Source organism: Zeugodacus cucurbitae, chromosome 5 (assembly GCF_028554725.1).
Source record: "Zeugodacus cucurbitae isolate PBARC_wt_2022May chromosome 5, idZeuCucr1.2, whole genome shotgun sequence".
Lineage (NCBI taxonomy): Eukaryota > Metazoa > Arthropoda > Insecta > Diptera > Tephritidae > Zeugodacus > Zeugodacus cucurbitae.
The window spans coordinates 48,551,614-48,575,897 of record NC_071670.1 but is presented as its reverse complement, the minus strand read 5'-3'; the positions used below and the strand labels follow the sequence as shown (position 1 = coordinate 48,575,897).

Here is a 24,284-nt window from a genome sequence, read left to right as displayed (position 1 = left end):
TGAATTAAGAGATTAATACAACTTTAGAAATATACAAAGTTCACATGAAACCTCTATCGATCCCCAATCTGGCTAGAAACCAATTCAGTTGTTGGTATATTTGACTAAAATTAGGAAATATCCTTATCAAAACCGTACAACTTATCTCAACCCAAATTTATATATATTAATATATTTATTTGTGAAAGCTTCCGTTGTAAAAGTTTCTCATATGAAAGCTTTCTATGTTAAAATTTTCAATCTGCAAGTTTTCGATGTGTAAGCTTCCTCTTCGCATGCAATAATAGATAGTTACCACTTTAGAAATATACATAGTTCATATGAAACCTCTATCGATCTCCATGCGGACTACTAAACAGTTCAGTTGTTGGTATATGTGACTATACCTTATCAAAACCGTATATCTTATAAAAACATAAATTATATCACTACTTATTTGTTTTCTGAAGTGACGTATCTTGCAATATGAAAGCTTCCGATGTTAAAGTTTCCGATGCAAAAGCTTCCTATATACAAAATTCCCATATGAAAGCTTACGATGTGAAAGCTTCATATGTGAAAGTTTACGTATGAAAATTTCCGTCATGAAAGCTCCTAAAATGAAAGTTCTTCAAATGAATTCTTCAAATTTGGGTTTGAGACAAATTATAATATTGAGAACATAACAATACTTAATACGATACAAAAATTTGTGATAATGTGTTCAGAAGAAGTGTTGGATCATATAAAACTCGCAAATAAATAGCTTAAAAGTAAGTGAAACAGTTTTTTAAGAATCAAACTTTCTTTAGATATTTTAGACCATTGTTTATGAGAAGAATGTACGATCAATCACTGCTTCGAAAATTTCAACACTTACAATTGGGAAACTGGAATCTAGGAAGCATGAAATGAAGAAATTTAGGAATATACCGAGGATATCAAGCTTTCGAATGTAGTCTAGTACGGTCTCTTGTATGAAAATTTCTTATTTCTTATGAATTTCGACTGAGTTCTCTAGTTAAATCAAGATACAGTTAGTAAATAAATCAGATATAAAAATGTATTTTTTTTTGTTTAGTATCACAAATGATTAAAACCACAGAGATGAAATATTAATTCAAAAAACTTCGCTGAAATCAAAACTAATATGTTTTGGTGTTGAAATTTATATACTAAATGTGTAACAAACCCGGCAACAATAACAATAGCAACACATGCGGGAGATTAAACCAGAAACGTATTTCTGTGGCAAGGATCCAACTGGCATACATACTACAAATACTATTTCATATATACTATATGTATAACACAGTACATACACATCTCCGAACAATTGCAATCATGCAGCTCGCCAGCAGACGCCTTAAGGCATAGAAAAACTACAACAATTTGTATGAAGCCATGTTGATGATATCTGCTAACGGCGTTTGCATAGTTTAAGTGTTGCAGACGGAAAGCAACCGCATACAAATAGGAAGAAGCATACAAAATATGAATGCAAGTGAGAAATACAAGCATATAAGCACTTGTTTGTGTGTATGTGAGTGTAGAAGTAGATTTCTTTCAGCAACGTCTCAATGACACAACTTCACTGCAACGTTGCAGCTGCAACGACAACTTCTTCTTCTTCTTATGTTGTAGATGCTGCTGCTGCTGCTGCTGCTTCTCGCCTCTATTGCATTATTTAGTTGTAGTGCACTTGATGCAACATAAACAGCTACAAAAGCAGCTCAAATACCAAAGGCGATAGAGTTGCAACGAGCGGCAACACTCTGCGTTTGAAGCACGCTCCAATTGCATATGCGCGCCGAGGCGTATACGTAATATCCTCAACGAAATAGCGGTATTTGCAAATATACTACATATTTTCGCCTTTAGAGCATGTAACTGTTTTCTTGCTACAACTACAATTTCTGTTTTATTTTTTTTTCTCGTTTTGCAAAGGATTGGTTCTTCCTCTTTGCAGTTTTGCAAAGAACGCTTGTTGCTAAACGTTGAGTTTTTATTGCCAACTTTTCTCTTTTTAGCACTCATTCCTAGTTTTTTTATGTATTTGCTTTGAATGGTCCAACTTAAAACTGCTGTTCTGCTGGCACGTGATCTTTAATTAATGGCAGTTGTTAACCAGTCTTCCAGCATTGCTGCGTCATCACACTGGGTTTTCTTAATGCAAACTTTCTTTGGACTTTCTTTTTCGCTTAACTGCAAATTATGGCTTAAGAAGCACCATGCGCTGGCCGCAAAAGGATTAACATGCACTGGCAAATTGCTTAATTTCCGAATTGATGCTGATTATAAAGTTAGTCATAGTTGCCTCAGATTCGCAAAGCATAGCAAAAGTTATTTTTTAAATAAATAAAAACATAACCCACTGTACATGGTGTTTAAATCCGTAAAACAGAATAACTGAAATTACCATCTGATTTATTTTTATACTGATTTGAACAAATCAAAGACTTCATTGCAGAGAAAGTTCGCTACCGCGAGTGAGATTCGACCCAATATATACTAACTATTTTTCTTCTTAATTTTCAGTTTCCATGAACTACAACTACGAAAACCCATGTTAACCTCTTAAAAAATACAATAATGAAGCAAAAATTTCAACGAAATACACATTATCAGGCATGTGCTGGAAATCGCGCGATTTCATTTTGGTAACGAAATTGCAAATCGCACGAATCGATTAGAGGTGTGATGAAATTCACTCGATTTTGTTTTGGTTCGAACTTAAATTCGAAACAGCTGATTGTCAAACAACCGACATTCAATAACAATTTTGTGTGAAATATGAGTATTTTTGCTTATGCTTTGTTTTTGCTTATTAAATATGCCGAAATGATTGGAAAAATAATAAGAAATCCGCCCGACGAATTTAAGAGATCGCTCAAATCCTTTAAATATTCTAGAGTGAGTTTAAGTGCATATATGTATAAGCTGTAAGCCCAATGTTCTGCAACTGATTAGGTACAGATTCAGATTCGGCCTACAGGATAAATAAACAAGTAAGGAAAGGCTAAGTTCGGGTGCAACCGAACATTTTATACTCTCGCAATTTATTGCTATATTTTTATTAAGAAAACACACAATTTGACCCATATATTCGGTATAAATATATTTCACATATTAACCGATTTATAAGCTATTAAGCTCATCGTATTTTTGAAAATCCTATAATTAGGTATTCTCATATATTCATAAGGGAAGTTATGACCCGAATTTAACCTTTTCTGGTACAGAGGCACACTATTAGAAGAAAATTATTTCCTCTGAATTAAATTAAGATACCTGTGAGATTTACCGATATTTTCGGTGAAAAGTTACCATGGGGCACTGAATTCTTCATATTCGATATCCGGGGTATTGAAAAGTTATAGTCCGATTTCGACAAATTTTTCACAAGTGAAGCCACAGATCATATACAGTATTTGTGTAAAGTTTTATTTTGTTATCTTCATTGGTTCCTTATGTATATATTACAAAGTGAAGGAATAAGATGGAATTCGAAAATTAGTTATATGGGAAGTTGTCGTGGTTGTGAACCGATTTCGTCCACACGTGTCATCAGGGTGTCAAGAAAATATAATATACCGAATTTCATTGAAATCTGTCGAGTAGTTCCTGAGATATGCTTTTTGACCCATAAGTGGGCGATGCCACGCCCATTTTCCATTTTGTAAAAAAATCTGAGTGCAGCTTCCTTCTGCTATTATTTCTTTGAAATTTAGTGTTTCTGACGTTTTTCGTTAGTGAGTTAACCCATTTTTAGTAATTCTCAACCTAACCTTTGTATGGGAGGTGGGCGTGGTTATTATCCGATTTCTTTCATTTTTGGACTGTATTAAGAAGTAGCTAAAAGAAACGACTGCAGAAACTGTTTGGTTTATATAGCTTTATTGGTTTGCGAGATACATACAAATAACCGATTTGGGGGCGGGACCACGCCCACTTCCCCAAAATAATTACATCCAAATATGCCCCTTCCTAGAGTGATCCTTTATTCTAAATTTTACTTTTATAACTTTATTTATGGCTTAGTTATGACATTTTATAGGTTTTCTATTTTCGCCATTTTGTGGGCGTGGCAATGGTCCGATTTTGCCCATTTTCGAAAGCAACCTCCTCAAGGTGCCAAGGAATACGTGTTCCAAGTTTCGTTAAGATATCTCAATTTTTACTCAAGTTATCCGTTGCACGGACAGACAGACATTCGGATTTTGACTCGTCTCGTCACCCTGATCATTTTGATATATATAACCCTATATCTAAATGGTTTAGTTTTATGACTTACAAACAACCGTTATGTGAACAAAACTATAATACACTCTTAGCAACTTTTGTTGCGAGAGTATAAAAATCATTTCAATACATTATTAGCGATATAAGACCAACGGACCATAGCTATGCGGAAATTAGCATTTACATTGAGAAGGAAATGGGATTTCAGAGATCCAGCGCTTGACACAACGCGTTGGCTGTCTTTTCCACAACATACGAAGCTTTCATAATTTAGATTTTGTCATGGAAGAGCTTGAAGCAACAAATATTCAAAATGAACCAGCCGTTAAGAAGCCGCGCTCTGATTCGGCAAATATAAGGAAACAAATTGACAATAATTTAATGGGAACAATTTATGTTTTATATTATATAATAGCAAATAACTACAAAAACTAACTTACTAGCTTTAATACCTAAATCATGAATATGTTTTCAAAATATGACGATTTCGATTTCTGGCACATATTAAGTCGTTACGATTTCGAAAACGAAATCGGAACAGTGAAATTCAGCATATGTCTGTCACAGGTATTGAAGGACTCATACGGCGAGCTTGTATATGCAGATGATGCCAAACTCATATAAGCGCTAGGGCTAGCACCACCACCACCGCCTATGACAACCCCTTTAAATATTTTCCCCTACTAACAACTTCGAAAGTTTGGCTATTAAACATTCTTTCGAAGAGCCCATCTACATCATAAAAGAATCTAAATATCTCCCCATGACTATAAATGAATCTATTTTCTGTTTAAAAGTGGGATGTGTTCCTTAGTTTTTCCTGATTTGTTGAATATGTACTTAAAAACATATACTCGTATAAACGTATAGGATCACTTGGTACAATAGAAATAACTACAATGATTTAAAATTTTTAAAATAACTATGTACTTTTTCAGTTCTACATCCGCCCATTCCGAAGTTCATTCTAGGTTCAGATAAATAGTGAGCTTCTCTCTATCAACAACATTCGCCCTTAGTTTAAAAATCTTGTCAGTTTTTAATTGTCGACGGTGTTTAGTAGAATATAAAATTAAGGTTACGAAGCCTTGTATTTCTATTTTTCAGCGATCAAGGTTAACTAGGTGAGTTCAAGTGCTATACCAAGATATGAGATCTAACTTCAGGACTTTTCAGGCATAACAAAGGGTTTGCCTTTAGGAATGCAAGTGTGATCTCCGCCTCGGAGATATCGAATTATATAATCTAATTAAAGACCCTGTTATATAACTTAGTATCATTAATATTGACGAAGTTGGCATAAGTAACCGCTTAATGGTCAGTATTTTTAATTGAAGACAAAAAAATCACCTCATAAGCACATAATTTACCAAAAAAAAAAACTTTATTAGGCACGTAAATATATCATTACTCTCAGGCGCTTCTAAATTGCTATAACTCAACCTTTAAATACAATTTTGATCTTGATACCTCGATTTTCACACATCATAAGTCTGTATGTATGCACGAATTAACATCAAAAAAATCAACCGCGATGATGAAATGGCGTTAATTAAATTTTAACCGCAAGTGGCTGGAGAGTGTCTGGCCCGTTCAAGCTCAAAATATAAATCTAAATAAATATAACAATTTATATATGTATGCCTGCCCGTCTGTTTGTATTTCTATTGCGTGAAAGCCAACAAAAACAACACAAATACAAATACAACGTGGCGACCACACTAATTAAGTAATCACAAGTCGAGACATTTTTCACTCATTATAACACAAATTAAATGGTTGATGATGGCGTGATTGAAAGTAACATGAAGAAACAAGCACGTGTATGGAATACACAAGAGAGGCGGTGTGGAGGGATAAGCGCAGAAAGAGAATATGCAAATGTTGAAGGTAAATGCACGCAAAATATGTATATAAATATGTATGTATGTTTGTATACTTGTTTATATACTATATGCACGAAGCATGTCCGACGTTGCGACTGCTGTGACGAAAAATCCCGCTGACAACTCAACAAAGCTCAGCTAGTGATTATAAGCGATTAGAAGGGTGGACATAAACAACTCACGGCCTTTCAACTTGCAGCAGGCACGCAATGGACAACAGGGTTGTTGCCACGAATTACTAGGAATTATGACAAAGCTTAACGCGTGTATAACGGCTGAGCTGAAGTCAGTGCAAGCAGGTGTACGGGGCGTATGAGTTACGGCAACTTCTTTGTAACTTCATTACAATATAGGTGAGTATATTTGTGTGTGTTTGGAAGCCTTAACAAATTAACAAAAGCAACAAACCAGCTGATGTAGCACAATATTTTATGTGTCTCGATATAAGTAGACGAAAATGTATGAAAATGAGAAGCAACAGGACGACGCCGACGTTGAATCGACATATCCACAACTAAACTGCCAGAATGAAAGCAAAAGTCAGTTAGAAAGTGGGTAAATGGTTGAATTACCATTAGAAGTCACCACCCAACGCAGTCTACATGCTGCTCATCCCTTCCACCATGTAATATCCAGCTGATTGTTTAATAGACGTCAACAGTTCAAATTAAGTTTTGTTGGATTTTGACGCCATCAAACCAGGGTATCTAACAAGTAATACGAAGGTTAAATTGCAAACAGCATGCGACAATGAGGCAGCCACAGTACTACACACACGCACACACACACCCAGGAAGGTAAAAACAAATTTCAAAGGTCGACAGGAGGTCAGCCGCACGTAGTCTAAATCGAGGAGTGTGTGTGTGGGGCTGCTGGTGTGTGAAGGGTTTGTGCCACAGCTTCATATCGTTTAAATTTAAATCGACAGCAACGACAGTGGCAAACAGCAGGCTGAGAGGTAGGTAGCGCAGGTGGTTGATGGCTGTTGCAGCAACAGTGTCGCTTACTGGTGAAAACTAAATAAGCTTTTTGGGGGAGTTAGACGTCGCTACGAAGTTCGATTTTTGTTACATGGTAAGTGTGTGTGTGTGCGCAAAGTGTAACTTTCAACAAGTTAAACTGCAACCCCTAAAAGTACACCAGGTGGAGTACAGTATAACATTTTTATCGCTGCCACAAAGGTAATTACAGTGAGTACTTGTCGAAGAGCAGGTTGTTTAGATAAGAAGCTAAAGAGACATGCAATTTATATGATTGAATTACAATATTTAAAAACTCTTGGAGACGATTGTTTGGTATTTCTTTGAATTACAGTTATTTTATAAGAAAAAACAAAGTTTATAAGAAGGGTAAACTAAGTTCGGGTGTAATCATTCGGGTATACTTTCGCAATTTGAAGGTTTAGACCGATATTATCTTCATATATTGAGCATATTTAGTATGTGCTAAGGTCTAGCTTGACTAGAATAACGAACATCATTATATATAGCATCTGAGGGTTGTGATAATTCCTTGACCGATTTCTCTCAGCTGCATTATGTTCAAGACTATACATTCAATTAATTTTGCAAAGATAACTCGCTTATTAAACGATATATGTATATAATATAAGCCCCCCCTGGATGCTTGAAAATTCTAAAAATTCTTCAGAATTTCTTTAAGGTATCCGAGAGGTTTTCGGTAAAAAATTATCCATTGGCGCAGAGGTCTTCATGTTCTATATCTGGGGCCTTGAAAATGCATAGTCCGATTGTGGAAATGTTTACATTAGCGATGCGACAGCTCTAAAGGGAAGCTATTAGTGCAGAGTTGTATACCAATATCTCCATTGGTTCTAAATGAAATTAGACGGAACTTCTAATTGTAGTATATGAGAAGTAGATGTGGCTGTTAACTCATTTTAGGGCAGTAGTCAGCTTTACAGGCTTCAAAAAATCGATTTTTTTGTTTTGTTTTAAATCTCTTCCAAAATTATTCAAGAATATGTCTTTAAAATTCCAGAGGCCAATTCGACATATTTTCGAAGCTAGAGCAGTTTTAGTGGCCGAGCGTCGAGCAGGTGCGAATGATCAGGCAGACCTTTAAAGCGCGTTTTCTCGAGTTTTCATTTTCACAAGTGTTAGAATACGGTGCCGGCGATAGCAAAAAGAATATATGTCCGATCGAAAAATAAAACAAAGTAATCTAGCTTCAGTATTAAATTATCTTCTATTTGAACTAAAAAAGTTGGACAAAAGCATTATTTAAACTACTTGTTTTGCAACTTAAAGTCAAGTTTTTTCTTAAAAAAGTTAATTTTTTTTTTTTTAATTTGGAATTTTATACTTCTTCGGTATTTTTTTAGTTCATAAAGAAAAGAAACTGATAAAAATGAAAAAAAAAAAAAATGGTTCGACTGTTTCAGATGTATCGCACGACCTCCATCACTGACACCGATTTACAAGTGCAGACTCCAGGCGCTCCAGAAAAATACTTACAACTTTGAAAAAATTTCAATATTTTTTAATAATAAATATTGTTTTTCAAGCCTTAAATATAGTACACTATCGTCTTAAAATTCCGTTTACCGCAATCATTTCCTTCCCTTTAAAAAAAAATTGCTAAAAAAACGCTTTTTTCGGCTTCTAAAGCAAACTACTGCCTTAAAACTATGGCATTGGGATGTCAAGAAAAAGTTACGAACCGAATTTAGTTGGAATTGGACAAGCAGTTCCTGAGTTTTGAACCATAAGTGGGCAGTACCCATTTTACTTTTTGTATACTAATCTGAGTGCAGCACTTCTATACCATCTTTTACATCTATCGAATTTATATATTAGATATACTTTTGCAGATTATATATTATCTACTAGTCGACGTACGACCTTTTTAAAATTTAAAATAAAATTTAGAAATCGGAATTTTAATTCTGGAGAATGACAAAGTCTGATATTTTTATATAGACCACCTAGTTCTGCAGATCGCCAACTCTCGACGAAGATGGTTGAACCCTATATTGCTTTCTTATTGTAGATCTTTCGGTATATTTCAGAGAAAAAACGACAACGCAAAATAGAGGTCAAGGTATTGAGTATGTCGTATGTTGATAAAACAGTAGAGAGGATAACTATTAAAATAATTAAGTTACGGTAAGGAAGAAGCTGAAGACTGAAGATCTCAGTCGTAGTCTGGTTTATCCCATTAGATGGCGCTAATATCAAAAGTGAAGTGAAGTTTCTTAAAAGACATACAATTTAGAAATTACGAACCGTTTTAAAACTGGTATCATCAACCACTTGTCGAATAAAGTTAAGTCTCGTATCAGATAAAGTTAAAATAGCTCAAAAAATCATTTGAAAAGGCCTAAATGCCCTCTATCGGCATAGGGATACATTAATATAATTTGATTTTACAGGTTCGGAAAGAGCCATCTGGTTGACTTATTGCCTAAAAATATTTTTTCCATCAAGTTTTAATCAATACTAAACTACCTTTGTCCCATTGTACAAAACGTTCTAAGTGGTGAATCCATCAAAGCTGTACTATAACTTTGTTAGTTTCCACGAAGTGTATTCGTCGTCACCAACGAAAGGTAAATAATGTGAAACCATAGCAAGGCGACGCAATAATAATTCTAACCAGAAGCAGCTACAAATAGCAAAGTGCAATCACGCAGAACTAACAATCCTGGCTGATGCTCCTGCTGCTGCCATACGGCGTTGAACGACGAGAATGACGCCGCCGCAGGCCAAAAGGTATGCGCAAATATGCTTTCAAATTAACTTCAATTCGACGATGGAAGAATTTAAAGGCGTAGGAAAATGTGTGTGTGGTGTATATTTTAACTTAAAGAGAGCTAAGGCACTTGAAAGGTATATGAGAGTGAAATACAGAGGTGTATATAGAGATGAAGATATTATTTGAAATATTCACGTGTTAGTCAGAATACTTTATCTTTGGATTAGTTAAGTAAATACTTAACCTCAGACAGTTTTCGAAGAGATACATTTTCTCAAAGGAATGCAGAAATGTTCAAATATTTTAATATTTAGAGAAAACGTTTAAAATGCTCGCAACAAATTGGCTAAAGTCTTTCGTTGTCTCAGTCAATCAGTCATTCAGTCATTTGTGTAATTTAACGAGTGCTGCTTTCGCGATATACCGCTACACCAAGCAGCAATCAGACGGCAATCAAGCGACAGTGAAGCGACAGTGAAGCAATTTCTTTCGGGTTTTTATTGTCATGCAAATATGTGCATTTGCTTGAGAAGTAATAAAAAGTGGCAAGGAATTTTTTATTATTTCTCTCGTCTTACAACTGTCTCGTGCGTCTTGTCGCTTTCCGGCTTATCCGCGTGTACGTAGTAATCGAGACGATTGCTGCAATAATATTTACACGATTTAGCGCTGAGGGTCTTCTGCTACATATAGCTCCGTGATAACTTCAAACCGAAAGCACCCTTTACTTCTTCGGAGCTTCCGCTCTCTCTCTCTCTCTCTCCCCAGCTTAGTGGTTGTTTCGCTTGTGATTTGCTTTATTGCGCAGCAGGCACTTAATTCCTTGCATTTCTTACATGCTTTTGCGAATGGCAATGTTGCCAATGGGGTAGCCGACTGTTCCGCAGCATGTTTGACATATGTTCAAGTTGTTTAATGACATTTAAATGCTTTCATCAACCCCCTTTAAGTTTAACCCATTTCAGCCCAGCGAGCAGGCAGGCTTAAATAGTGCGTAGATTTACTTGAAATCTGCAATTTACTTCATGCGAATACCGCTGCTACAGCGGGGTGGAATGGTGGAGGCAACATGTGTACTCCCGTTGCCAAAGTAGTTGCTTTGTAATTAAAAATTTATAAGCAATTACTCACAGAGCTATCGTTAAAACAACTCAAGTGTAATTTGTATTTTCATGAAATTGACATATGTACCGTTATATGTTGGTATTTACTCGTACTATATGCACACATATAGCATATGTAATATGTGAGCTTATAAGCTCCTGGAAAATATTTTTGCAGCCACAACAATACGTATTTGGGTCAGTTGTGTTTGTAAACGGCTCGGTATTAAATGCGGCTCGGTATTTAATTAACGGTACTGTATTCTGAATTAATAAATTTATGAAATTTCAGAATCTTTCAGTAAAATTTTAATACACAAACGATATGGCTTAGTAAGATTCCTTTGCAGAGCTTGAGTTGAGCTGTTCTACCACAAAAATTTAATTTGATGCCGTGGTATAATAATTACCGCTAATCACTACCAAGCACTATATTCGTTCGCAGTTCATCTCAACATCAAAAAGTTTTTCTCAAAACGTGTCAAGATTTCGAGAGTATTCCTCTATGCAAAGCCCTTATAAAATATATATGCTATATATATTTCTGGCCTAGGCAACACTAAGTGTTGTCAGGTGCAATCTGACATGCTATAGCATGCCTATGCATTTCTCCCACAAGCATACATTCGATATTGCATGAACACCAGGCCGTAAAAAAGGTTTGTTCTCATTGGATCCTGCACAATTTGACAATCGCTCAAAAAAGGCTCAAAAAAAGTGCTTCGAAAATTGGTTTGAGCGCATGCAAAAGTGTATAAATCTTGATGGAGAATATTTTGAAAAACAATAAAACCATTTTCGTTGATAAATATTCCTATTTTCATTATTAGGCCAGAAATATATATAGCAGCCCTCGTATTAGTAGACCTCTACATCAGTCGGATAATATCGAAGTTCACATCATCAAAATGAGGAAAAGCTCAGTCAAGCTTCTAGCGAGGCCTGGGTCAAGTCAAGCTTCTCCTTTTAAATAATACCTGATTATATGGTATATAAGGTCTAGTAAAAATTTATACATTATTTTTCCAGTAGATGCTTTCAGTAATCTGTATCTTGCTTTGTATTGTATAAGAGCGATAGAAAGGTGAGTTTTCCTACTAAAAAATCTTCTCCGACAGTTTTACGATTGCTTGACTCAGTATTGTTGGAACAAGCGTCAAATATAGACACAAGCAAAGAGAAAATATGCAATATTTTATAGATTTTCTTCGATAAAGGCGAAACTAAAGCCATTTGGCTGAAAACGTACATATCGTATGGATTGCATTTTCTGATTGACGATCAATTTATTTTCGAGACACACCACAAGATTATTTAATTAGATTAATTTCATAATAAAAAAGCGGTCTAACCTCAAATAGATTTGAGATTTTCGGAGAGTAACATTGCTATAAATATATACATATGTGATAAATGCCTTGAAACCCGAATATCTTTTCTGACACTTATCTAAGCAAATTCAAAATAGAAGTCGACAAACCCAAAGTAAATCTGGATACACATTTTTAAATCGTAAAATAAATCAAAACGTGAAATTAGTGCGTAGTTGAAAAAAAATGAGTAGATGGCGGTGGGCAATGCTTTGAGGGTTACATTAAAAAAAGGGCTGCTAACCTAAAAAGGTATTGCGATAGAATAAATTGAGGTTAATGAAGCATTCATTAACAGAAATTATGTTAAAAGAGGGATTTTAAATCATTAAATTTGTCGCCCGCTAAGGTGGTGCACGTGTATGATTCACAGAATAATAGCCAGTGCCGAATAATGAACATTCAGTGATGTCATATCTTCCCGACTTTCTAACCTCTTGGTTAAAAAAAAAACAGAATTCCAAGTATACAATTTAATGTTATGAAATATTTTAAAGTGGTTAAATCGCATTAAAGTTAGCATATCAAATTGTCTTCATTTTAATGAGCAGAATTGAAGAAAGTTCGACGGTTGTTAATTAATATCTAAATGAAATCGAGAATAATAGCCTTTTCGCACAAGAGTTAATTGAACAATTAATTTTTAATCGAATACAAATCGTTTCGAAATTGGAATGCAACTCTGTGGGTTGTTGTCCCCGCTATATTGATTGTGTTTATTGATAAAATAGCAATCAGCTATTGAAACTTACTAACTTCTTCTGAACAGCAAAAAAAAAAAATTATAACAACAGATCATTAATCGAGTAGTCGGCTGTGTGAAAGACAAAAACTGGTCTTTCAATTACAAACTTAATGTATTAAATTAAGTTGGCTGTGCGAAAACGCTATAACACAAAAAATCTAAATAAGTTCTCATCTACAACTATGGGTCATCCGAAGCAGATAATGGAGTAGAGTTACTCCGTGACTTATCCTTAATAAAGTGCTGTTTAAATCTTAGCGGAGATAATTTTATATCATAAATAAGTTTATAAGCTCTCTATTAAAACTTCTGTATTGATTTGAACTGAAATTTTCACTACCACTGGATAATGGAAACGGTTTAATATTGAACGGTTAAAGTGAACAAAAGTAAGTTGATTCAGTTGTATTCTCTTCCTTAAAGACCGATAATAACTAACTTATGGAAAGCGCATTGCATGGCAACAAACTAAAGCCATGTCCGATCTAGCAAACTAATAATTGTCATTAAGCTTTAACTTAACACTGTTTGATTACTGAAGACCTCGAGTGAAATATAGATTTTGACCCACTATGATAACCATGTAGTTCTTCATTTTTGAATACAGATAAAGAAAATCTCAAAGATCTTGTTTAAAGTCGGTTTGGCCGCATATGTAACATTTTCGTTAGCAAAATTGTTGCTACAAAATTCAACCAAACCAAGTATGGTAATTGAGTAGCTACACATGAAAAACAAGCGTAACATTTTCAACCGGAAAATTCAACCACACGTAACATTACCTAAATACCGCCGATGCCGAGGCTTTAAGGAAAACAAATTACGTCGCTGCTTATTGCTTTGTTTTATGGCTAAAACATGAAATGCCAAATGGCGACAGCCAACATACATTTGTCTTATGTTAATTTCCGACTTTCCCTTTCACATGTTTTATATGCAAATTTCGCGCCACACACACACACAGCAGACAACCCCAAAATTGCGGCACATCCCTGAAGGCTTTAACACGCAGGAAAAAACCTATTAACTGCTGCAGTCAACAGCTTGTGGTGCACATACATACATATACATATATACTAATACCACTTAGTATTATTTAGAATGTGTATTTGAGAATTATCCGAGGAAGCAAGGAGTATAGAATAAACCATAAAACAAAACAAAATAAGCGAAAGCCAAGGAATATGTATGTTAGTCAGCGTCCAAAGAAATGCCGACTTAAATGCGAAGAATAAAAGGAAATAAATCAAGCTAAAATGTGTTATACGTGCTTCTAATTTGCTTTTTACAAAAACAATAAAAAAACAACTCCGGCACTTGCATGCGTTTGACTTGAATGTTGCGTCGAGCCATGCGAGTTGACTGAAAAATGGCGAGGAGAAGGGTGCGTCGCAGTTAAGCTTAGCTGGGCGACCACTCACGCCCTTACATTTAAACGGATGGGGGAGGGGACACGGATTTGCATTTTGTTTTGAAACTTCAACAGCCAACAACAATACGCCCGAACACATGCCGTAGCAAAAGGTCATAAAGCAAAAATATGTGACTTCGAAAACAACAAAAAAACATATGGAGAACGTGTGTATGAGAAAAGAAGGGGCTGGAGTATGGATGGTATTGCGTTGCAAATGAAAATATCCCCAACTGATGAAACAAAGAACTCATAAAAATTGTCTGCGCTCGAGCGAAACGCCGACTGTTTGTGGTGAAGTTGAGAGGGGGTGTAAGCGCAGCTGACAGCGGATTATGGCTGTTTTGTGTTGTGTGCGGCAACACTTTCGCCATTCCGTGTCCGCATGCCAGACAATGACAAAGGAAACACGAACACACACCCACACACATGCGCTTAGATTAGCGCGCAGTGGCTTATGCGCCACTAAGTATGCTATGATTATGTGTGCACGTCACACACGCCAATTGACAACAAAAGCGAAATTGGCGGTAATTCAGCAATTCAATATTATTGTGGCTTTGATATTTCGACCTTATATCCGCAACACGTTGATATTTATTGCTTTGGCTGTTTTTATTGCGCGAGTGTGTGTGTGTGTTCGGCAAATGTTGTTATGATTTTATGGGTATTTGTATTCTTTTAATGCGATTAACTGTCGACTTTTGTTTTGTTATTGTTCACCAATTACTCGCGAGTGTATAAATATACATATCACGCATTTTTTGTTGGATTAAATTTATCAAAGACGTTCATTTTTTTTAATTACTGAGGGTAATTTTCGAAAAGATCTTACCCAATTAAGTATATGTAGATGTAAGTTAGATAAAGCATAAATATAAATACGTTTTAAAGTAACTGATTCTGCATAACGTTAATGTATCAAAGTTTAGCGAGTCTTTAATTTATGGTTTTTGGAGTTTACAGCAAGTCTGCGGCAGTAAAATCAAATATGTTCTTGAAAACTTACGACTAGCACAATCAATTTACATTAACTCTATGTAACCCCATTCATTTTAATTCTTTTAAAGAAAGACTATTACCACTTCCAATAGAGAAGAAGTGAATTCACTAACAAAAAAAGTTGCCATCGTCTAGACCGGACAATGCTCGCATGACTAAGCGGTTGTCTTGATATGAAAATAAGACGAAACAGACTTCAACTGAAAACTTGATGGTTGCAAATCTCTGAGAATAACTATTCGCTTTTATTTTCAAATAATCTGCTAGTAATCAATGCAGATTGTCGAAACTATTTTTCTACTTCGACGCTAAGCCTGTTCACAAATCTAACCTATGGTACCCATAGTATATATGTATATACACAAAACCAGCTCTCTTCCAGCATATTTATATCCCCCAGATCAATACGCTTTGTCACCTCTAACAACTGAATATAATTCTTAATAATATAAGAAAAGTAAGAGTAAAATAAATAATGAAAACAAATACGTCCTCTAATCTACATTTAAAAGCATTAAACCGAATTAAGATTGAAAAATGTTGTCTATGACAAGTATCTGGCAATACTATACATCTTTGAAAGGTCTTGACATAACCTACAAAACTACGCTATGCATGATTAGTTTGGATATTGCGTTCAACAGTTATAAACGTTTAAACATGGAGTTCACTAACGCCGAAATTCGCGCTATTTTCCAGTTTTCCTTCGTTAAAGACAAATCCGCTAAAGAAACGTTCCGTGAGATTAATGGTGTTTTGGGGGATGGTACTCTTACACTTCGAACTGCGGAAGAATGGTTTCGACGATTCAGAGCGGGTGAAAACGACACCATGGATAAACCAGCCGGCGAAAGACCTGTGACGACGAATACCGATCAAATCATGGAAAACAGCGAGTTAGACCGGCATGTGGCATCTCGTGACTTCATCCAGGAGATGGAAGTTAGTCACCAAATCATTTTAAACCATATGCAGAAGGCTGGATACACAAAAAAGCTTGATGTTTGGGTGCCGCATGATTTGAAAAATGGATTACATACGACAATATCAAGTGAAAACCGTCGTGGTCGAAGGCCGGTGAACAAACCGTGGCCAAGCTGGGATTGACGGCCAGGAAGGTTTTGCTGTGTGTTTCATGGGATTGGAAGGGTATAATTCACTATGAGCTGCTCCCATATGGCCAGACGCTTAATTCCACCTTCTACTGCGAATAACTGGACCACTTGAAGCAGGCGATCGACCAGAAGCGTCCAGAATTGGCCAACAGAAAGGGTGTAGTGTTCCACCAGCACAACGCCGGACCACACACTTCGGATGGTAGGTTTTATCGCATCCACCATATAGCCCGGACATAGCCCCAAATGATTACCACCTGTTCCTGTCCATGGCGAACACCCTTGGTGGTGTAAAGTTGAACTCAAAAGAGGCTTGTGAAAAGTGGCTGTCCGAGTTCTTCGCAAATAAGGAGGGCGTCTTCTACGAGGGGGGTATTATGAAGTTGCCGTCTAGATGGAAACAGATGATCGAACGAAACGGCTCATAATTGAACCAAATTCGATCACTGTAACACTTTTTATAAAACATTGAATAAAGAGCATAAAAGTGCCAGCCTAATATAAGTTTAGAACAGAGAATCGTAACAAATAGACAACGAGGAATTAGGAAACGGATGAAGACTATCCTGTTCTGAAAATATTCAATATATTATCAGCTGGGGAGAGCAAGAGAAGAAGAGTGAATCAACTTCTGCTTTGAAAAGGTGAAGTAGATAAGAAATCTAAAAAAGTAAATATAGAACATGTATATAGAATACAAAAAAATTTGTTTAGTAGCCATTAACATATCAAATATCAATAAAAATTCACCAGAGTGGACTTAAAAAACCAAAACGATCAGGGGATTCTAAAATTGAGATTTGTAGTGAAATTACTTGGAGAGAGATTGAAATAAAAACAACTATATAAAGGTTAAAATAGTGATCTAATTGTACGAAACTAATTTGTGCTTAGAAATTTCAAAATTAATCAACCAAACGGTCATTCTGTAGATCTTGATTAAACCCTTTTAGGATAGAATTCAGAATGCGGTAAGTAGATTGATGAAGGTAGATATAAACTGCTTAAAACAGATCCGCGTTAGCTGCAACCTCGCAAGTTTTAATGCCTAGGAAAATCTCTGCAATATTAAGAAGATACCTCAAGTACATTATATTATACAGTTTATAGCAAACAAGTAAGGAAAGGCTAAGTTCGGGTGCAACCGAACATTTTATTCTCTCGCAATTTATTGAAAAAATTTTATTATGATAACACCCAAATTTATCTATAAATTCGGCATAAAGTTTAATAGAATAACGAAAATCGTCCTATATAGTGTATGAGGGCTGAGGTAATTCCTGAACCGATTTCATTCAATTTCATCAGCAAAATACACTATATCCAAGACTATACGCTCACTTAATTTTGCTAAGAAATATCACATATTAACCAATACATAATGCGTAATAAAGCCCAACGAATTTTTGAAAAACCTATAATTAAATATATGGAAGCTAAAGGATTATATTTTTGAAAACAATTTCCTCTGAATCAAATTGAGATATCTGAGAGATTTACCCATATTTTCGGTAAAAATTTAACCTAAGGCCCTGAGTTCAACATGTTCGATATCTGGAGCCTTGAAAAGTTATAGTCCGTTTTCGACAATTTTTTCACAAGTGATGCCACAGATCATATACAGTATTTGTAAGTTTTGTAAAGTTTTATTTCGCTATCTTCATTGGTTCCTAATGTATATATTATAAAGTGAAGGATTCAGATGGAATTCAAAATTGAGTTATAAGGAAAGTAGTCATGGTTGTGAACCTATTTCGCTAATTTTTTAAGCGTGTTGTCAGGGTGTCAAGAAAATATTATATACCTATTCTCATTGAAATCTGTCGAGTAGTCCCTGAGTAGTTCCTGTGGGCGATGCCACGCCCATTTTTCATTTTGTAAAAATTTGTTTTCAACCTAACCTTTATATGAGAGGTGGGCGTGGTTATTATCTGATTTCTTTCATTTTTGGACTGTATAAGGAAATGGCTAAAAGAAACGACTGCAGAAAGTTTGGTTTATATAGCTTTATTGGTTTGCGAGTTATATACAAAAAACCTATTTGGGGGCGGGGTCACGCCCACTTTTCAAAAACAATTACATCCAAATGTGCCCATCCTTAATGTGATCCTATAATCCAAATTTTATTCTCATAACTTTATTTCAAGTTATCGCTTCCACGGATAGACGGACGGACAGACATCCGGATTTCAAATCCACTCGTCATCCTGATCATTTATATATATATAACCCCATATCTAGATCTTTTATTTCTTGGTGACTCTGTGCAACATGCTGCGAGAGTATAAAAATAGCTTTGACTGAATTTGAAGATTTTTATAAAAATGGGTTACAACGGTAATATTAAGTGTAAGAACTGCTGAAATGAAACATTGATTTAAGCATATTCTGCGAAAAATTTCAAAATTTACATATATGAATAGAGGAACTCCTAAAACTTGGCACACAGAACGTCATAGGACAACGAATTTTATGCACGACGACAATCATGTCAATACGACGGTCTATACATGAGCAACTTAAACACATATGTATGTATTCATACAGGACTGTCTTCTCCTTTTTCACTCTTCCGCATTTTTTTCTTTCGCTGTTATTGCATTAATAAATAATTATATTCATGCAAGTTGGTGCAACAGCTAGTTTTTCCATTACTATTATAATAACAACAACAACAGCAACAACACAATAATAACAAGCGTCAAAGTGGAAAATGTCATGTTGTAGCGTGACTGTTTACTGGCAGGACAATGACTTCCAAACGTCACTAACTAGTAGGCACAGCAAGGCAAGGCATGCAACAAATGCACTGAAATATACATATATGTATGGCTATGTGTACATAAGCGTATGCAGTTATTATATGGAGTATATATATGTATGTTTAATAGTTGCAATATGCACTTTGAACTCAGTGCTGCAACCTTTTCAAGATGGTTAATTGTAACGTTGGCAAAGCCAGTGCCATTCCATGCGTGTGTTTACAACGAAGTATGTATGTATTTGTGTTACTGAGTTCATGTGCCTGACGTTCACCGTTATTTATATAGGATAGACATATGTACTTTCATTCAAAGAAATTAAATCATAAATGAATCGCTTCCGGGCAGATGGGTAAATATGTATGTACAAAAATATTAACAGTTATATGAATAGTGTATTTTAAGGTTTTTAGTTTTATTGAAAAAGCGTTAAAATTAAAAAAAATAGTACAAAACCTCACATTATAAAAGATAATTTGTTCTAAGTATCATGGAAGCCCGACTTTAGTGATTTTCCCATATCAGTAATTCAAAAATTTGCAATAAATACAAAAAATATAAAAATATTACGACTTACCCCACTGATGGTCCCTTCACGGGCTTTTCTTCCTCGTCCTTTTCCAAATCCACAGAATCCGTTTTACGCGTTGGTGGACTACCCACCAATGGTGGACTGTAGACACGCGGTGGACTGGTCACCTTCGGTGGACTATGCATTAATGGTGGACTCTTGACGTGTGGCGGTGAGCGCATCAATGGTGGTGATGGCATTACCGGTGGTCGATCGCCCTCTGGTGGGCTCTTCATCATTGGCGGTGAAGCGCTGTGCTTAGAATGCGCCGACTTAATAGACGACGGTTGACTGCGTATCGATTTGATGGAAGTTTGTGGCGAAGCCACAACAGCTGCGGCCGCTTGAGCTGTTGCTTCGACGACCGGTGGCGAACCGGATGCAATCGATGCCGCTGCTGAGGCGACTGAGGCGGCGGCGATGCTGCCAGCACGTGAGGCAATGCTGCCACGTACACTGCCACTGCGACTGGCATTTCGGCTGCCGCCATGACTACCGCTGTGACTGCCACTGCGACTGGCGCTTCGGCTTGGTCCACGACTACCAGAGCCGCTGCCGCCACTGATGCTAACACTGCTGCGTTTTTTCTTGGGCGAACCGGATGGTGGTGGTGTTGGCAGCGGTGTGCTGCGTGGTGTGGCCTGTGAGGTCGGTGTGCCACGTGTCTCGACCACCTCGTCAGCTGGCGTGTCCGCGGTGGTGTGATCTTCACTCGGTTGACGATCAGAGATTGGTGTCCGTTCGCTTAATACTTCCTCTTCTTCTACGATTTCGTCAACTTCCATGGGTTCTTCTGGCAGTTTAGTTGGCGCTTCTTCAATTTCCATTGCTACTGGCAGAATATCGTCTGGCTCTTCATCTTCCATGCCTAATGGTGGTGGTATATCTGCCAACATCATATCAGTATCCTGTTCCAATTCACCCAATTGATCAGCAGGTGGCACAATCATCGAGGAACCGGAATAACCATTGCTTGGTGGTGTAGTTATCGTCGTAGACTCATCTTCATTTGACAGATTTGATTTATTCTCATCAATCATATGGTAGGCGGTGCCTTGTGTAATACCTTGTATAAGTTCAGCCGATTTCACTTCGATAGCCGCAGCCAGCGCAGCAGCAATAACATCACTTGGCTCACCGAAATCTGGTGGCGGTGTAGCGGGACCATCTTCTGTTATAATTTCCCTGCTACGTGGAGGCGTACCAATTGAACGCGGTTGAGAGCTCACCGAATGTGGTGGCGAACTAATCGACCCTTGCGGCGAACCTATGGAACGTGGTCGGGAGCCCGTAGAGAGCGGTGGTGAAGCCAACACTACACGTTGTTGTGAACCAGTCGAACGCGGTTGCGAACCAACTGAACTGGCTGGCGAACCCGTGGAATGTGGTGGCGATTGCGGTAACGGTGCATGCTGTGGTAATGGTGGTGGCGAATTCGGTTGCGATTGATCACTCTCAGAGGGCGGTGTCAACGGTGGCAATGGCATTTGTGCGTGCATAGGTGGTGGTGGTGGTGGTGGCGAAGCCAATTTCATTGGTAACGGCGGTGGTGTATCTGGTGGCGATGGTGAAGTTGATGGCGACTTTGGTGGTGTTGCGGCACCTACTCCCGGTATACCAGAACCATGCGCCCCGTTACCATGTACATATGAAAAATTCGATGGTAGTGGTGGTAACGGCGGTGGCGGGGTTGACTTATCATCATCCTCTTCTTCTTCTTCCTCATCGACATCGCCATCATCACCTTCGTCTTCGGTTTCGATTGGTGGCGAAGGTGGTGCCATTACGCGCACCGGCGGTGGTGGTGTTATCATAGGTGGTGACAATGGTGGTGGTGGAATCATTTCGAGTACGGATGATGTTGGCGATGCTGGCGGTGAGTCGACGACGCTGCCGATGGGTTGCTCCTGTGGTGGTGGTGTTGGCGGCAAGTCATCATGTTCGGTGAGTGTTGGCAATGGTTGACCTTGCATAACCAATGGTGGTGGTGGTATAAAACCGGCGCCCAACACATCTTCGGGTGCTACGATGGGCAATGGGGGCGGTGGTGGTTGTTGGGGTTCCAGCGCCAAAGCGCTATTATCCACCTCTTCGATGTCGGAGTCAATGCCTTGCGCGAAATCCATGTAGAAGTTGTCGCGTGAATCGCTCGAACCGCGACGTAATTTCAAGGATAGATCTGGTGAACTATCCATGATTGCGGATTTGCAGCACTATAACGGTCACAATTAACTCACTGTTACACTGTTCGAGAACTGTTTCAGTATTCTGTATTTAATCTCTTTAAAAGGTTGAGTTAATTTTGTTTCGACTGTAAGTCACATAAGTACAGTTAACTCTTTTAGGTATCTTAAACACTGCACTTAGGCATCTTCACTGCGGCTTGTGGCATCATCGCCAAGTTCAGGAACCTGCAAAGAGAACACACACCAGCATTATTTGAGTTTTCGGCGAATTAACTACGTCACAATTTCAACACAATTTTCTTTGCTTCCTGAAGAAACAAGTGCCCAGCAGAGACAGAGCGCTGGTGGCAGCGCTAGTCCTGTAAATAAACCAAGCTCACACACACACATGTAAACACTTTGCTTGCCTGCCACTTGGGTTAATGGCACAAAACAATTTATATTTGTGTTTGCTTTCTTTCCGCGTAATAAATGTGTGACAGCAAACGATAACAACAACAACAATAGGCGCTAAAACGCATTTATATTATTTACGCGTCTGCCAAAAAATCTTGAGCCTCGAGGAGAAATGACAAAAATAATGCGTAGCAGGAAATAGCAGCAGTCAACGAAGTAAAAGAGCTGGAGTCTATTTAAGGAAGAACACAACACACCAAAACAGGGTGCAACCCCTCCAGCCAGTTAAGTAGCGTGTGTATAGCAAAAGGCTTTGTTTTTCTTTTTTTTTCTTTTTGTTGGGGATCGTCCAGACAGACGCAGAGACAAGTAGTTTCACTAATGCGCACTTTCGGTTTTGTCGACGAACCATTTTCGTCGTGATATCTGGCGGTTGACTCAGTGCCAACAAATATGCGGGGTTATTATTTCCACCTTACAAGTTTACGACAGTAGTTTGTGTAGAAGGCTTTTAAGTACATTTATATTGTCCACGAATTCGCCAGCTACTAAACAGCTTCTAATACTATCAATGTCTATATGTATGTAAGTGTAGAGTTTTGGCAATTCTTAAGCCGCTTTAGACCACTAAATGGACCCATTGATAATGGAAATATCAATAAGAATTTCATTGCTAATGCTGTCATAAATCTTCGCTGTGGTTCTTATAATAACAACACAAAATAACTTAGTATGTGATGTGAAGAAGTTTGTCCAACAAAAGACTTTAGCAATTGAGTGGAATGAAATAGCAAAAATAAACCAAAATATTGATTTGAAATACATACATTTTTTAGATTATTATGTATTTAGAAAAAAACAGTAATTTTTTATAATGCATCAGCAAGCAACTCCACCTATTTTAGCAAATATGGAGATTTATAGACCTAAAGTCCAAGCCAAACGTCTAATGGATTTTATGGAAACCTTTTTTTATTCCAAAAATAAGCTCGCAGAGTTGCATTGACCAACTTAGAAGCTATCGTTATTCAACAAAAAAATATTTTCACCATAATTTATGATGTATCTATGTCTAAGTACCGAATTACGCCGAACCCGAAGTTTGGTATATTGTAGACCCTCACAATTTTTACGATAAACTAGTATCTAAAACAACTGACAAATGACAGGACTATCAAATATTCTTATTGAACTTAGGGAACATCCCCTGTATCAATGTTTCCGGTTGATACGCGGAGTAATCTCAGTTTGTGCAACAGTTGTAATCAGTAAAATATTATCATGAAATTATCATATGTATATGTGAACTTATGAAACATTTATGTTAATTTGTTACGATAGAATCAGAGAGACCTTTGTAAGTGGTTATCATCCTGTCTAATACTATGATTACATATAACGAGATTATCTCCATTTACGAGCTTAACTCGATAATCTGTAATTAAGAAACGAGATTTCCCATACAAAATTTCTCTCTGGATAATCCGAGATTATAAAATTATCTCGTTTTAAACAACTAGATTTTCGGTGTTATTCCTAGGTTTATCGATAATTTTGCGCCGACAGCGAGAGAAATATGTGTAATACAACAACAAATGCAACACATTTGACAATTGATAATCTCATTTGGCTATATGTAAACGGTTAGATTATTGAACGAGCTTAGAACGAGATTATTTTCATATGTAAACATACTATAAAGAATAATTGAACATCTTAATCGATCTATGTATAGCAACAAGACTTTTACTAAATACAAATAATTCGTAGACATTTTCAAATCATACAAAATAGTAGTA

The 24,284-nt window shown here is 36.9% G+C and overlaps 1 protein-coding gene across 2 annotated transcripts in view; it reads right to left on the bottom strand.

The window, feature by feature from the left end:
• Window positions 1–24,284, bottom strand: part of LOC105212217 (proton channel OtopLc) — a 114,944-nt gene that overhangs the window by 78,544 nt on the left and 12,116 nt on the right. For both annotated transcript variants that reach the window (XM_054231662.1, XM_011184076.3), the window contains exon 2: window positions 19,910–22,314. In XM_054231662.1, the coding sequence (XP_054087637.1) occupies window positions 19,910–22,098 (2,189 nt within the window). In that variant the 5' untranslated portion in view covers window positions 22,099–22,314. The remainder of the gene's footprint in view (window positions 1–19,909; window positions 22,315–24,284) is intronic.